General features: G+C 41.0%; 1 protein-coding gene across 7 annotated transcripts in view; it reads left to right on the plus strand.

The window, feature by feature from the left end:
- The window catches only part of caskin1 (CASK interacting protein 1), a 64975-nt gene that overhangs the window by 20003 nt on the left and 28258 nt on the right, over window positions 1–16714 (plus strand). For all 7 annotated transcript variants that reach the window (XM_029157733.3, XM_029157734.3, XM_029157736.3 and 4 more), the window contains exon 2: window positions 15908–15959. In XM_029157733.3, the coding sequence (XP_029013566.1) occupies window positions 15908–15959 (52 nt within the window). The remainder of the gene's footprint in view (window positions 1–15907; window positions 15960–16714) is intronic.

Raw genomic sequence — 16714 nt, forward strand, 5'->3', positions numbered from 1 at the left:
ACCGGAGTTTCGCTATTTTAAGACGTATCTTTTAGACCTAAAATGTTATTTTTGTATTATTAAAATCAGGTCAGTTATCACCACAAAGAAGCTTTCACAGAAATAATATAGCAATAAATAATACAGTATAAAGACGATAGATTTGGAGTAGAAGTTACCTTATAGACTAACTCATCACATTCATACATTTTACTGTAGCGTCTGTGAAATGTGACCCAGGTCAACCAGATTTTGCATATATACAGTATACTGGGTTGTAACACAAATTTGGGCCACATCCTCCATTCTGTAATTTTCTAATGGCAGCCTGTTTACAAGATTAAAACTTGCCACTCAACTGTAAAGTAATAATGAAGTATTTGATTATTTTAATGCTTCAAGAATCAATATGCAAAGACATACACAGTTCTGCTGCATATACATCACTCACTCTCTGCTGTAGTTTATGTTTTTGATAATGATGAGTTTAGTTGCAGGGTAATTTACTGCTGGGTAATTGATCTGCAGAATAATTAGAGATATAGTGTAACTACAGCATCCACATAAACACACAGCACAAAGAGAGAGAGAGTGAGAGACTCTGTATTAAATCAGCACAGCCAGCCTGGTTTATGAGCTATATTAGGATTTAGATTTGAATGTCCGTCTCTGCTGAATTCGACACGATAGTTCAGGGAACACTCATATCCATGTCACATGGAGAGAAATGTGCATTTGTACAGCGTGTGTGTGTTTAATCTGTTTGTCCTTATATTTGGCTGATTGACTGTTCACCGACCCCTGAAACCAATGATCATGGCTTATCAAGTAGCAAGCCTAGGGCTTGCATTTCTACTCAAGATGAGCCCTTGCACAGGGTTGCGGGAGTGATACACACATTACACAAACTGGTTTAACAGTGAACAGTGTTTGTGTTCAAGTAAGATTTATTTTACTCTCTTTCTGAATTAATTAAATCAGAACAGCTGTTTTCACTCAACCTGTGAAGGTTGAGTGATAGCTTTATTATTTAGCTATTATAGTTACAGTATAGCTACAATAACAGCAACTGCTGCTGCTATTTGTAAGAAAACAATTATGATGTTCTGGAATTCCTGTCCATCCTCTCAGACAAATTGTCCAGAACGTCATCACAACCTGATTTTATAAGCTCATTTAACTGCTGTCTACCTGCACTGCTCCTGTTTCCTAACTCAAATGCCATGGCTGTTTTTGGTAGACTTCCTGCACTGAATTTATAGCGCAAGGGTTCTGATATTGAAAAGGTTTGGATGACAGACAGAATTGAATAGACCAGAGGAACTGGTTCTCTCACTGTACTTTAGTCTTTTTGGTTGGTACTGTAATTGTAACGGCTATGGCTCTATAATGTTTATTGATTAGTCCTCCTTTTTCTGTTATTGTTATATTGCAAATTAAAGGATCTAACATCTGAGAATTTTTTTACTCTTTGGTCAGAATCTTTGGTTTGTTTTTGTCTCTGAAAGGGAAGCAACAGTTATTGTGGGTACTGTATTCCTTGTAAATTCAACATTTACTTGTTTGTAGTGTGGTGTTTGCAATAATGTGTTTGTTTTTCATGTGTGCATGTGTAATTGGAAGGGGAAAGGGTTAACCTATGGTACCACTGGCTGTTTTCCATTGCCCATTTCTAGTCTGAAAGCAGGAGATAACACAACACTGCTCAAGAAAAACAAGAGAAGAGCAGGTGAAAGAGACAGCAACTAACAGAGCGAGGAATCGGGGGTTTACAGGTCAACTGGGGATGGAAAAGGCTAGGGATCAGGGCGAGGATGGAGATAGGACCGGAGAATTGAAGAGAAGATTAAAAAGAGGAGAAGAGGATGAGACAAGAGCAGCAGACCATGGTAGTAAGAGTAAGAGAGAGCTGGTAAGAGAGAGCTAGAGAGCCAAATGCAGGTTTAGTGGAGGACCCCATGGAGGAGGGAGGAGGAGGAGTAGCGATGGTAATGAGCAGAGGGATGTTCTTTATGAGTCACGTCGAGGGATTTTGCATGCCACTGGGGAAACAGCTCACTGTCAGTCTCAGGCAACAAGAGGACGACGGGAGGTTTGGATAGTGTGTGTGGTTCATCGGGGACAAGAGGCAGAGAGAAAGATAGAGGTCAAAGCTAATCTAGGGCATGGTTCTCTTCTCTGCCTTTGCCCTTTCACTGTAGAGTTTCTGTAGCTGCACACACACACACAGACACACAGACACACACGCACACACGTACACACACACACACACACACACACACACACACACACACACACACACACACACACACACACACACACACACACACACACATACGCCTCGACCTATTTTATTAACACTCACTGCTAACAAACTTTAAATAAAAGGTTGTGCATGGTATTTTTTTGTCTCGTTTGTCTCGATCTCTATCTTTGTCTTCCAATATCTCTGTATTTTACTCCTCCTTTCTTCCTCTCACACTCTAAATGTAGCGAGCAAACATCATTTTCCATAATAGTTTGAGCCCACGCCACTGGTTCATAATAGAGGGACAGAGAGGAGCGGACAGAAAAAAGGGGGACAGGTGTGTAGGGCATGGGAGTGGAAAGTAGCAGGATGAACTGTTGTTGTTGTTGTTGTTGTTGTTGTTGTTGTTGTTGTTGTTGTTGTTGTTGTTGTTGTTGTTGTTGTTGTTGTTTGTTGATGCATCGAATGCTGCACGTCTGAGTCTGCTTCCTAATCAGACTCTGGCTTTTTCCTGGCTATGATTACTGCCACACTAGACATGAATTTGTCACCTCCATCACTATTTCTTCATCTCATTTTCATGCCACTCATTGTAGCCTCCAGCCCGTTTTCCAGCTCTCCTCTAACTATCTTATTTCTGCTGTGTTTTTAATTTGGTTTCTTCCCACCAATGCTAGAAACAAAGTGACACAGACTTTGTTTATATTTGCCTCTTGTAGCTATGACTAAACAAAAACAAGTTAAAAAATAAAGTCATAATAAAGTAATACAATTATTAAAAAGACCGATGAAAATATAACAATTTAATGAGAATAATAATAATAATAATAATAAGACGAAACTACATACATTTAGGCTCAGTACACAGTTATTTTTAGGCACTGGAGTCATGCCTAAAGATTGTTTATATCAAGTGTGTCCTTTATTGCAGTGATTGTGCTAATCATGAATGATGATGATGTGCTAGCGTGTGTGTGAATAACAAATTAGAATTTTGTCTAATTCTTGATGACTACAGTATGTAAATATTGGCTGCCTGGAGCTTAAATATCCAGCAGTTTGGTATCTATGGTATGTTCTTGTCAATCCACCTGTCATGGCCGTGCACCTTGGGCTCCTACACCTACTGACTATAGCACACTGCCCCCTGCTCTTCAGGTAGACTCCTTCAAATAGGCCAGCGCCAGTAATGTTTTTTTTTTTTTTTACAGCTGTGTGTACACATTCTACACATGTGAGCTATTTTCCCTCCAGTAGTGCCCCATCACAAAAACCTTGTCTGTCTTTTGAATGTTGTTTCACTCACAGGCCTTTATCTTCCTCTTTCGCTCTTCTCCTACATATTTTACTGCTCTTTTGATCCTCTCTTCTTCTGCTTCCCTCTCCCTCCCTTCAATGACAAACATGTGTCTTCTTTAAAGACGGAAGCCAAAGAGGAGACATAATGATGGTCTGTTAACAAAATAGCCTCCAGGCTCTGACTGTGGCGTGTTTCCATTTGTTTGCATGTACCATTTTACCTGATAACATCATGTCTTCGTGCTTCGTCCTCGCAAACACACACAGTGCATATGTACTGTAGCTCCAGTACATTCAGTGTCAGAGTGTGTTATCAGAGTGGAAAAAAACTTATTTGGTGGCTTTTGGGTGAACAGGCTGGAAACTGTGCTCTGATGGTGAGGTTTTGCTGTTTGTGTATCGATGAGGCTATTGTTTTTTAGTGTACTAATCACAATGCTGCCACAAAGACAGAGAAAGAGAGGCCACAAAGGCCACTGTCACACCCCACAAACCAAGCACAGACTCCAAAGTTGTATGTCTCACCATGAAGTTGTGAAAATCAAATTAAGTCTGAAAGACTCTGAAGACTCTTATTTACAACTGGCTGCCATCACGAGCCTCATCAGGTTCAGTGTGGATGTTTGTGCGTGGCTCTTTGGCTGAAATGTGACACCACGCTTGACGAACAGAGCCTCATATCTTAATCTGTCCCCTCTGGATCACTTCCTGTCTTGGCCATGCTTCTTTGTCGGTGTTTCTGCAGCTAACATGGTATTTGTGGGCTTTATTCCACTGACTAAGGCACAGTCTACTCTGCGCTGGAGCTGCTTAATCTGATGATAATGAGATTCTCTGAAGTCGAGATACAGCGGCTTAGCTCAACACTAGGTTTTACCCTGTTTGTGACCATATTTACACACATCAATATACTATAGACGCATTAGCCACCTGATTAAGATCACATGTACTGTCTAATGCCCTTCTTCTACAAGGCTGTCATTTCAATTCTCAAAATAAAGCCAGCCCTTCTATACTGTACAATGCTTGCTTAGAGTGGAGCTGCTTTTATGCAGTATAGATATTCTTTCAGACATCTTTATATGAACAGTACCTGATAAGATAGTAGCTCAGTCCATGCAGAGGAGCGGCTACTGGCTGACACAGTCAGCCCACTCATACACAGTGATTGGTGTTGAATCCTATACAAAGTGAAAGTTATATATACTGCTACTTAAAATGACTTGAATATATATAATAAGCAACAATGCAACGTTAATTACGCCTTGACCAGCCACAACAGTAATACCAGTTAGAGTCTTGTTTGAGATTTGTTTACACGCAACAGAATGTGCCAGCCAACTACTGCTGCTATGTTACCTGTTGTTATTGAAAATGAATGCAGCTGTTGCACCGTGTTACAGTAGATCTCATTCTCTGTTTTCTATAAAACAAAGTCCCCCAGGTGCTGGTGGTGGCACCCACAGTACAGTGACAGTGAAAGGATTGTGTGTGTCATTGTTTCTCGTGACGTTTCCTCCTGTATGCTGCCAGCACTGTGATTTCTGCTCTTGCCATAACAGGGGAAACCCAAAGGCAGCAGTTAACCCCCTGCTCATTCTTTTAAGATCAAGTGGTAGTATTATACCCAGTTGATGTTGAACAGCAATGACGCTAAGGATAAGGGGGTCGCGGGGGTGGTGTATTTTTTTTTCCTCCAGCATTGCCACATTTCACTGGGAAACATAACAGATCACACGCATGCTGCTACACATTAAAGTTCATGTTTGTACTCTATGCGTACAGTGGATACAGTAATACAGTAGTAGGACATATTACCAAAAAAATGTTCTTGTTACTGATATGGCTTAGCCTCTGTTCGAAAATCAGTTGAGTGGCATCTTCAGTGCCACAACTCATATTCTCACAACCAGAACCACAGGTCACATCCAGTGCACTGCAGTTCAGTCAGTGATACAGACACTGTGTCATGTGACTTGTAAGTCAGAAACCTTAGTCTGGCAGATATTTAACCCAACATTAGCCAAGCACAGTTGCTTTTGTGCTACTGTGCAGATCTTTCAACTTGAGTCTTGATCGAGATGAGATATTGGACTACTGTATACTGTGTAATTTAGGCAAGTGTACGATATATCAGGCTTCTGATAGCAGGATTGCTGTCGTTGCACAAATTCTTCCTTTCTCATCCTTATGAATGAATTACTGGGTAAAGCAGGATCAGCATGTCTATTCTGGGGGTTTAGCACATACTGGCCCAGATTTACTGTCAATTATTCAACTATCTCATAGAAAGCAAATATTTTGAGTTAGAGACACCCTTCTTATTTCTGTAACTACTCTGCAATAAGTAAGTAAGAATTTGAAAGATGGCATAAGTTTGAATCTCAGCACAAAAAATATCCAGCAAACTGTATTTGTATGTCAAATTTTGGTATAAATAATGAATGATATGTGATGAAGTGAATTGTGTGAACCACTACTGTATATCTCTGTGTTCATGTGTTCTGTGTTCTAGAATTTCCAGATCGAACACCAGAAATCCAGATCTAAAGTATGAGGAGCAAAATCATTGTTAAAGTTTTCAAGAAAGACACTATACATTTCATTAGCATGATCAAAAGAAGATGATAGAGTGTTGGAAAAAGAGCAGTGGAGAGAGAGACAGAGAGTGAGACAGAAAGAGAGACCAGAGTGGGAAAGTAGTCAAAATAGAGGCAGAGCGAAAAGAAAAGAATTTTATCCAGCAGACACATGGTCTCTATTGATCACTGAGCCATGTGACTGTCCCCGGGGTGCGCTGTGGTCCTGTTTAAGCCTCTCACTGCCTGCGAGCGTGCACGCCTGTCTGTGTGGGTGTCATCATGCCGTCTGCGTGTCTCACAGTGTTAAGTATACAGGGATTGGAAGTGGCGTCTGTACTGTATCTGCACTTGGACGTTATTGTAGTCAACATTTCTCCAAGCAAATAGCGTCAGATGTGAGATGACAGTTTGACTGGCGTGGAGGGGATTGACACCAAAAAAAAGGAAACGCAGCAGCAAATGAAGCAGCAAACAGCTAAAGACATAAAGATTGTCTGTCTATCTATAAGTAATGTTCTTCTTCCCCAGGCAGCATTGGTCACTTAGTTGTGGCGTTCATGTCTGGTTATGTACATATTACAACACATACACACATACAATTAGCTAGTAGCACTTACCTCTACTTGAAGCAGCAACTCCTGGAATAAATTGTCTCAAGCTCTGAGGACTAAGTATGTTGCAAACCATAATTTCCAGTGTTCCATACAGTAGTTCCATAGATTCCAGTGTTTTTTTATATTTGTTTATGTTTAACATCTTAACATGGACATGTTGATGTTCAACTCATATAATGTTACAGTCGTGTAATGTTTTCTGTCTGTCACTGTGTTTCTCACCTTGACCACGCCCATCATTACATCACTTTCCATTACATTCACCTGGACTCTCTGACGCTCATGTAATGACTCGTGTGCTGGCAGTTTTTCATTGCAGTCAGTTCTTTGTCCACTTCTGTCCAACTCTATGTAGGTGTTGTTCTTTGTGTTTTGCTCCCTGAGTTGCTGGTTTCTCTCTTTGCCTTGTTGCTCTATGCTTAGCGGTGAAGTGTATTGTGTTTTTTATATTGTCACTGTACTGTTTTATAGATATTTATTTTCTATTGAGTGATTCACACAAAATGGATCAGACACCTGCATCCATGTGCATTTGAACCATGGCTCTGATTAACTTGTTACAGATCAGAGATAACCTTGGTAGTTGCTAGGCGACCATAGAGCACCAGTGCTGCTTGTGACAGTAGTAAAGCTCCCGGTGCAAGGTCTCCTGATCAGTGATAATCAATTCTTACAGTAAAATACATATTTCATGTGTGTGCTGGTGGCAGCAGAGTCTGGCCTGGATTGGCTTTCTACTGATGAAGCTACACTTTGACCTTTTCTGTCAGATCTGTTGGAATATAAGTGGTTGGAGAAAGAGATGTAGATGTACAATTCCAGTCATAAACAGATGGTGCCTCGAGCACTTTAGTTTTACTCAGTGCTCAGTTCGCTAATAGAACATGATTTAAAACATGTCTGCCATTTCCTCTGCTGTGGGAGTCAAGGAGACATCTCATCATGGGACGAATCAGTTATACTCGCGCTTTCACACAAGAGGTCACTGCTGTTTCTGAAAAGTATTTGTTATTATCCAGTTAATGAAGTTTTTTGCCACATCATTGGACATTTTAAATTGTTAGTATTGTTGTGTGCATCCTGCAGGTGAGCATGAAGTCTTTGAAGTCACACTTTGTTCCTCCTCTTGGTTGCTTGCGTGGATAACACACAAAGGTCAACAAGATGCTGTGATCTCTCATCTATGTGTTTATTTCAACTTATCTGTTGCGCTGCTTCTTTCAGCGTGAGGTGATCGGTTGTGGTAAAATTTCAATGGGGCCAGCCTGCTGGAGATAACACTGGTTATATAATAGGAGCGCTGCTCCTGTTTCTGCAAGAGCTCAATCGTGGAGCACTCTTGTGTCCATGGAGACAGCCTCCCATGGTAAGCTGAGTGTATGTGGTCAAAGCGGTGGTTAGAGTTTCACTCTGTGTATAAATAGCAGGTTATAATGGAAACAGACCCACAGTCCTAGTAAAAGCTTACAGTGCACATAAGGGAACACCACACATCTACTGTACTACTGCAACCACATGCTTCTCTGTTCAAAGTCTCACACAATTTATAAAACAGGGTTCTTGCGAAGATGAAAATAAGAGACTGAGTAATGAAGATACTGAGAAAAAGGAGATTTAATTTGATTCGAACATCATAAGGCATCATTCTGACAGTTACCACTACTCAGGCTTTTACATTCTGGAGCTGGGCACAATAAAAACAGATGAACCTCTCACAATTTCAAGTAACTATCAAAACAGTCATTGATTTCAGACAGAGGTACACAAGTGCAGCCTTCTTTTTTTAAACTGGCAGATGTTATTGGCTACAGAGAGGTAGCTAATTAGGTTATTTTAAGTCAAACAGGTTTCAAACACAGTTGGTTGAATCCTTGTTCAATTAGTTTGAAAATATTGTTTTGTAACGATCCAGTCTGTTTCACACCTATAATAACAATTTAGAATGCTGTGGGCTCTAAACATTACAGAAAAATAGATTTAATCTGTAATATACACACACAGAGTCACAACCTCACAAGATTGTTTAGTAGCATGCTTTCTGAATCATTACGTACAGCTCCACATCTGCTTCAATACTTTAGCTTCATACACGGACCCCACAGACAACACAAACTACTGCAGTGTCTTCAACCCTTAATGACCCATAATAATCATAATATAGTTAAACAACATAGAAATAATGCAGGGCATCACAGTTGCTCAATATAGATCAGCTTAACTCATATTCACCTTCTCTATCAGTCCTGTCCCTTCTTCCATCTTTACTTTGTCTTTTTATCTGCCTCTCACTTTCTCTCTGATGGTACTGTATTTGTTTGGAAACTCTCCTCGCTGTTAATTGAATCAGCCCACTTCCTGTTTACCTGCCTCTTAAGGCCCAGTCAATGCATTTTGTGTGTGTGCGTGTCTTTGTGTGTGTGTGAGCATGGTGCAGCTGAACAAATGGATCAGTAGCTTGGAACTAATCACTCCTTGTCACCCTGTCTTGTGCACTTTCCCAACTGTTGTACACACAAACAGAAGAAGAGTGCTTTACACACATATAAGAGAATAACACTGCAGGCTGCCGCAAAACCTTGTGTAGGCGGCTTTGTTTTAGCGCTCTGTAGGAGTTACAATATAACTTGTTTATGAGAAGTTGTCTAATATTCACATCAAGTGTTTAGAAGGTGGAAAGCCACTGTACATTAATGGCCCACATTAAAAAGCTTTCATTGTTGTGGTGGATGTGGTCAGCATAGGGATGCTGACGTATGGTGTGTCTGACAGTTGTTGATCTTTAGAATGAAATCACTTTTGTGTTGACCCATCAGGTGGTGTTACTCTTATAGCCTACTTTTTACATTTATATTAGTTTAACTCAATGACACACAAACAATACACACAAACAATACAGTAGTTCTACAGACAAATAAACATTTTTAACTGATCCTGCTGGAGAAAAAGTGTTAAAATTCATCTTATGTCGAGCTAATTCAGCCTGAACTCAAGTGAGAGAACAGCTGCCTCCTGACCCACATTGTCGTCCCCACAGAGCACTGCTGGTTAAAATGACTTGAAAGTCCAGCGGAAGAGGTCGATAAATGAATCGTGAATTATTAATGACATGTTTTATCCAGTATATCTAGATCACACGTGATAGTGGGCAGCGTCGTGTTCTTTAACAAATGTTTTGACACCACTGTTCAAATCAGAGAGAAAGGACATTTTCTGAAGAAGAACAGAAGAAGTGGGATCAGGTAATAGAATCAGAGCGATGGGTACACACACGCACACACGCACGCACGCTCGCACACACACACACACACACACAAATCCTCCTTCTTCCTCCAGCGTGTGTTTGCTTTTATCCTCCATGTGCTGTCAAACGCCTCAGAAACAGATGTGTCAGGATCACACATGTTAGGGAGTTCACAGTAGTTCTCTCTCTTGTGTTTGTGCTCTTGCGTGTGTGTGCTACAAAAAGACATGTATTTATAGAAAATTAATTCAGCTGGCTGCACCTCTGAGCTTCTCTGACACTCATGGCATCTGTGAATTGTTTTGTATGCTGGTGATTGTGTTTTTTTTGACGTGTATGTGTTTACATGTCGAGCTTTTCATGTTTTGGTTACATCCCTGTGTATTGCTATGCATCCATCACGTGATGCTCAACAAGTCTGACAGTGTGAAATTATTGACTGTCGCTTTCTAATAACGCTGCTGTCAATCAATAGATTTGTCCCATGGCAGCACTCCAAGTAACGGAGATGACCTGGTGTCAATTGGGTGGGGAGACAGAGAGGGAGATGTATGCTCGTCATTTCTAATCATCTAGCTGGTTCAATCTTTAAAGAATAATGCGTATGTTTATGTCCAATACATCAACCAAGTTCTCATTTCAGACCTTTTTTTCAAACTGCTGTTTGCTACGTGACCCTGTGCCTTCAAATGCAGTATGTTAAACTCTCAGCTATGTTTATAATCTTCATCCATTACATCTGCGATTCCAGGTGCATATTATGTCCAAATGTCATCTCAGTCAGTTTGTCAGTGTTGTGTTTACTGAATGAGATGCTCAGAGCTAAGCCCTGACTCCAGCTATAAATCACCTAATTATACAGTTAAAGTAGGGCCAAGTTGTTGGCAGTTCACAAATCACTACACCATTATGGGAATTTATTTATTTAGCATGGTTGGATGGAAATAATGCAAAACAACACACTAAATTAGAATCACTCGTTTGTGTCATGAACGCTGCTGTTTATCCCTGGTGTATTAGTGGTTGGTGTAATGTGTTTGTGTTTTGTTGTCTCTACTATGATTATAAAAGCACAGCCTTTCCTTTCAATAACTTTATAGTCCTTCTGGTCTACTTTGATTTATAGCAGAGTTCGAGTTCCACAGTAATTAAAACACATTATTAACGTTTGCTGCCAACATGCCAGCGGGGAGGATAGACAGGGCTTCTATAGTTACAGTAATGAATGTGTTGACTGTAGTGATGAACTGGAGCTAGCTCACTATATGTAGCTGGCAGCTGAATGTCTAGATAGACGGGGAAGCAGATGCTGTGTTGAACAATTCATATGAACATAAGAACGTCACACACTCACACTGTTGCTGCTCACATTACAGCAATCTGAATAGTTGTGTATTTGTGTTTGTACATTTGTGAGTCCATGTGCGTCTGACTCATTTTGGGTGTTTGAAGAAGAGCCAGAGGATGCTTGTTGCCTGGCAACCGCCTTTACTCAACCCAGTGTGTGTGTGTGTGTGTGTGTGTGTGTGCAGAGATACACGCCAACAACTGCAGCAATATCATGAAATCAGTATTTTCCCAGGGTTCTGCTGCGACAGACTGAAATGTAATAAAGCCATTCAGCCTGCAATACGTGTATCTGCACAAGCAGGTAAATGTTGACAGTATCATTATACTGACTAATCATCTAATTTAATTTTTTTGGTGTTTTTCTCTTCTAATGTGTTTACTATTTAGTGGCAGCTGATTTTCTTTACTGTATTATTTTACTGATCTACTTCAGTCCTCTGTTTAATTAATTTGATTGATTGTTTTATGAGTCCCTGTCCATTTGCTGTAGCCATTTCATCTATACTGCCTATTGTATTGAGATCGTGTTACACTGTAGAGGCTGACATCTTTTGTGGGGCCAGTATGAACTGTTTTTATCTGAGTGTTGATTAGTTGGATGAAAAGAATAACAGATGTAAAACTACCACCAACATTACCCCAAATCCCACTGCCATGCCATTCCTGAGCTGGACTCATTTAAGACATTGAGTAACGGCAGTGCTGCTCTGGACCTATCAGCCCACTTTCTGACTGCCTAAATTATTAATGTTGGCTGACATTTAAGCTTTAAATATAGTGGAGGGTTTGACAGCAGCATGAGCGAAATACCAGGTCAGTAGATAGGTCGGATTCATTAAAAATATAATCACAATGTATGCACAGCTACAGTATATACTGGTCCATACTGGTGACTAAGCGTGCAGACATTTGAGTGTGTATGTGCTTGTGAGCAGATGACATTTGAGTGCTACCTGCTTAGGACGTGTTGCTATGGAGGGAGGAGGCAGAGAGGGTAAATGAGGATTAAAAAGCTCATGCCGTGGCCATACTCATACACATGTACATGCCCAAAAACACGCCTTTCAGTCTGCAAATGTACATAGCTGAATTTATCTTTATGGAAATGGCATTTGCACAGTATGTACTGTAGTGTACCGTAGATACTTTATTAATCCCAGTAGGACATTCACAATGTGACATGTAATGCATGTAAATTTGGTTTAGATGCAAAGATGCCTGTGACTGTGTGTACGCATTTATGACACCGTACTTTGGCTGTCTGCGTGCGTGTATGGGAAGGCCAATAAACAGTGCTGTGTATACAGTATGTCTGGCAGGCAGTGGATGATTTTGGCAGAGACCCCATGGTTACCCTCTCTATCCTTATATGACTCCTCGTATAAAACTTTTGCCCTTATTTGATGATGTGGGGCAGCCAGGTCCTTTAATGATGTCAGAAAATGAGGGCAGAGGTCACTGAATTCAAACTGCATTGCTTCACTCTGAAGCCAGCTACCTAATTTTTGTCATTATTTTGGTGTTTTAGCAGTTTTTATGTCTGAAAATATGGAGGGCAGATGACGCAGGTCAACTATATTAGTCGTGCAGAGCTCTTTTTCATTTTTATGTATGCAAACTGAAATAGCCTGCTTCAAGATCTGTTAATATTCTTTAAGTGCCACACACACTGCATGAAAGAGAAGATAAATGCGTATTGAAGAGATGGAGGGAATAGTCAGAGAGAATGGGAAACAACAGGTCTACTTTGAGAGGGAACCCTAGAGTCCAGCATACTATTTTCCATCCTCACTGCCAGGAAGGAGAGGGAGAGAAAAAAGCATCTGGACTCAAGAGAAAGGCACACAGCTAAGGCTAAGCTAGTCTAAGAAATCTTTTTATCCTTTATTTTCCTAGAACAAAATGACATCCAACTCAATACTCAGCCATCCGCACGATACATATTACATACGGTAAGAGGCAGCATATTAAGAAACAGTGACACTGTTGCCTTTTTCTGTCCCATGAGCATAAAATTAGCCCATTTTGCCATGAGTACAAAAACGGAGAAACCAACAGACTGTACAGTACCTTCAGAAGACCACGTAGGATATTAATTTACCTTCACTTCCTGTGTTTCACATTTACACGGCTATACTTAACTTTTTCTAACATTCATTCTCACTCATTCTCCAAATAAAAACCAACCATGCCTCTTAGCTGTTTCTGAGCTTTGACCTTTACTGGACATGCAAACAACCGTAATCCATGCTGTACATCATTTAGATTAGTAGTCTGCTGAACAACAAAGTTTTATGAAATGTATTTGAAAATGCCATGAGTATCTGTGGCATGTGTTGGGTTTTAGTTGTGTAAAGTCTTAAACCTTACTGTAACTTGTAATGTGCCTCAAGATAATTTTTGTTGTGAATTGAAACTAAAATTAATTTACAATACAATGAGATTGAGTCTGTGAGAAAACATGAAACATTAGATTTTGTAAATCTGCCACCATTTTTCTAGAGAACTGTGTCGTGACACCGGAAAGCTTCAGAGCACAGCAGAACCCACAGTAGCTTAGCAAAGGGCCTGTTTTGAACATTTCTTACTCTTACCATAATCACCTTACTGTAACAGTAAAGTAGTTGATCTGTATATGTGCATGTGTGTTACTGTAAGAAGAGAGTGTTCGTGAATGAATCCCTGCATTTAGAGGCTAGAAATAGTCTGTTAAGAAATCAATGCTTCTTTCCCAGTGGCGCTGAGAGCTGTCTCCTCTCCTCTACAATAGAGGGACTGTCCTGTTTCCTGCACCCTGGAGGGAGTGTGTGTGTGTGTGTGTGTGTGTGTGTGTGTGTGTGTGTGTGTGTGTGTGTGTGTGTATGTGTGTGTGTGTGTGTGTGTGTGTGTGTGTGTGTGTGTGTGTGTGTGTGTGTGTGTGTGTGTGTGTGTGTGTGACAGGGAGGCAGAGAGGCACAAAACTGGATCCAGGCTCATTTAAGCTGTGGGTCAGTTTTGCATCATCAGCTGACAGGAAAACTAAACCCTAAGGGTAAAAATAATATAACTTAAAGGCATGTAGAACCGTAGGGACAGATTTCTGACCTCAGGTTGCAGGTGTACAGTATGTGTTGATCATTTCTCACTTGATGAGACCAATAATTTAACATTTAATTCTTTTTTTCTTTTCTCTTGTCTATCATTGTTTGGGTCCTCAGAGATTACAGCTGTGGCCATTTCTGCATAAACAGCATGTCCTTCCTTGGTTGTAGTGTCCTAATTTTTCCAAACAGACGTAAAAGGTGACATGCTGACACCTACAGTACAGCTTTACTAATCATTGTACGTCCTAATCTCCAGAATGTGGGACTTTTGTTACATTCCTACAGGCAGTGAAGAAGCCTAGTCTAGTTAACCTTTCTAACACATATAATATATGTTATATATTAAAAAAAAACTCCTTTCTCACCCCACGCGGGTGGTCTCATCCACTTCCCAAGCTTGTGTCCTCTACCAGAGGCCAGGGAGCTTACCCAGTGCTCCGATCACCACAGGCACCACTGTGGCCTTCACCTTCCAAGCCTTCTCCAGTTCTTCTCTGAGCCCTTGGTATTTTTCTAGTTTCTCATGTTCCTTTTTCCTGATGTTGCCATCGCTTGGTATTGCCACATCCACCACTACGGCTTTCCTCTGCTCTTTGTCCACCACCACAATGCCTGGTTGGTTCGCCATTACCATTCTGTCAGTCTGGATCTGGAAGTCCCACAGGATCTTGGCTCGCTCGTTCTCTACCACCTTGGGAGGTGTTTCCCACTTTGACCGTGGGGTTTCCAGTCCATACTCCGCGCAGATGTTCCTGTATACTATGCCAGCCACTTGGTTATGGCGTTCCATGTATGCTTTCCCTGCCAGCACCTTACACCCTGCAGTTATGTGCTGGACTGTCTCAGGGGCCTCTTTGCACAGTCTACACCTTGTGTCTTGTCTGGTGTGGTAGATCTGGGCCTCTATTGCTCTGGTGCTCAGGGCCTGCTCCTGTGCAGCCAGGATGAGTGCCTCTGTGCTGTCCTTCAGTCAGCCCTTTCAGTTATGTTCCGGTGGTACATCCCGTGTAAGGGCTTGTCCTCCCATGATGGTCCCTCTTCCAGCATCTCATCCTCTGTTCTCCACTGTGTGAGACATTCACTCAGCACGTCATCTGACGGGGCCTTATCCTTGATGTACTTATGGATCTTGGATGTTTCATCCTGGATAGTGGCTCTCACGCTCACTAGTCCTCTGCCTCCTTCCTTGCGGCTAGCGTTTAGTCTCAGGGTGCTGGATTTGGGGTGGAACCCTCCATGCATGGTGAGGAGCTTTCGTGTCTTAACATCTGTTGTCTGTATCTCTTCCTTTGGCCACCTTATTATTCCTGCAGGGTATCTGATCACTGGCAGGGCGTAGCTGTTTATTGCGAGCCTGTTATTACCCTGCCTTGAGAGTACAAATTTGCATAACCTTCTTTATAAACTTTTTTGTCGGTTTGATTAAAAAAAAAATTGCCACCTTTTTATGGTGGACATACAATTACATCACTAATCAACCAGCTTCATTTTTGTTTTTTTTTGTATTTCAGAGCTCCTCGGTTCTGCGAAGAAAGTAAACGTCAACTTCCAGGATACAGACGGGTGAGTTAGTCTCTCTCACTCTTCCATTGTGGACCTCTTTCCATCGATCTGTCCAGGTTTTACGTCATGTCTGTTTCTTTCTGGTTTGTTCTTTTTGTTGTCCTCACTTTTTCTGGTTCACCCTCACCTCTTCTCTTCTTCTGACATACTACATTATTATGGCAGTTTTGCCTCTGTGTCCATGGTGCTACAGTGACGGTTTAGCCAGATTTTAACAGCTATCTAAATGAGAATGTTATTGATGTTATTGTTTGTAAAGCTTCACTAGCACCAAATTAACCTGACAGGTGTAGTTTAAAATCACAACAAAATAAATTAATGTGGATTAATATGGGTCCAATACAACACATGTGTATGTGTATGTAAGTATTTTGTAAAATGAATATAATATCCATAATACTTTGCTTTTGATTTGGATGATGCTGGACAAGTCATATAGATCTAGAGCTCATGACATTCCTGCAGTTTACTTGCTTTGGATTTTTGCTGCTCCAGGAGAGACTTAGAGAATCCCGGCCAAGGAACGCCGACGATCTTCCAGATGCACATGGTGGCTCCTGCTTTTTCCATTAGTTCTACGTTCAGTATCAGTATCAGTTTAGCCTCCGCACAGTGCAGGAGGAAACAACAAAGGGTAGAAATGTAAATTTCTTCCAACCGTGACTCATGCCAGCTTCTCGGGAGAATAATTTAAACTGAGCCAAAAACTGCAAACTGTGCTAAATAAAATGGTTTATGTCAAGACAAAGATCAAA

Source organism: Betta splendens, chromosome 8 (genome assembly GCF_900634795.4).
Source record: "Betta splendens chromosome 8, fBetSpl5.4, whole genome shotgun sequence".
In the NCBI taxonomy this organism is placed as follows: domain Eukaryota; kingdom Metazoa; phylum Chordata; class Actinopteri; order Anabantiformes; family Osphronemidae; genus Betta; species Betta splendens.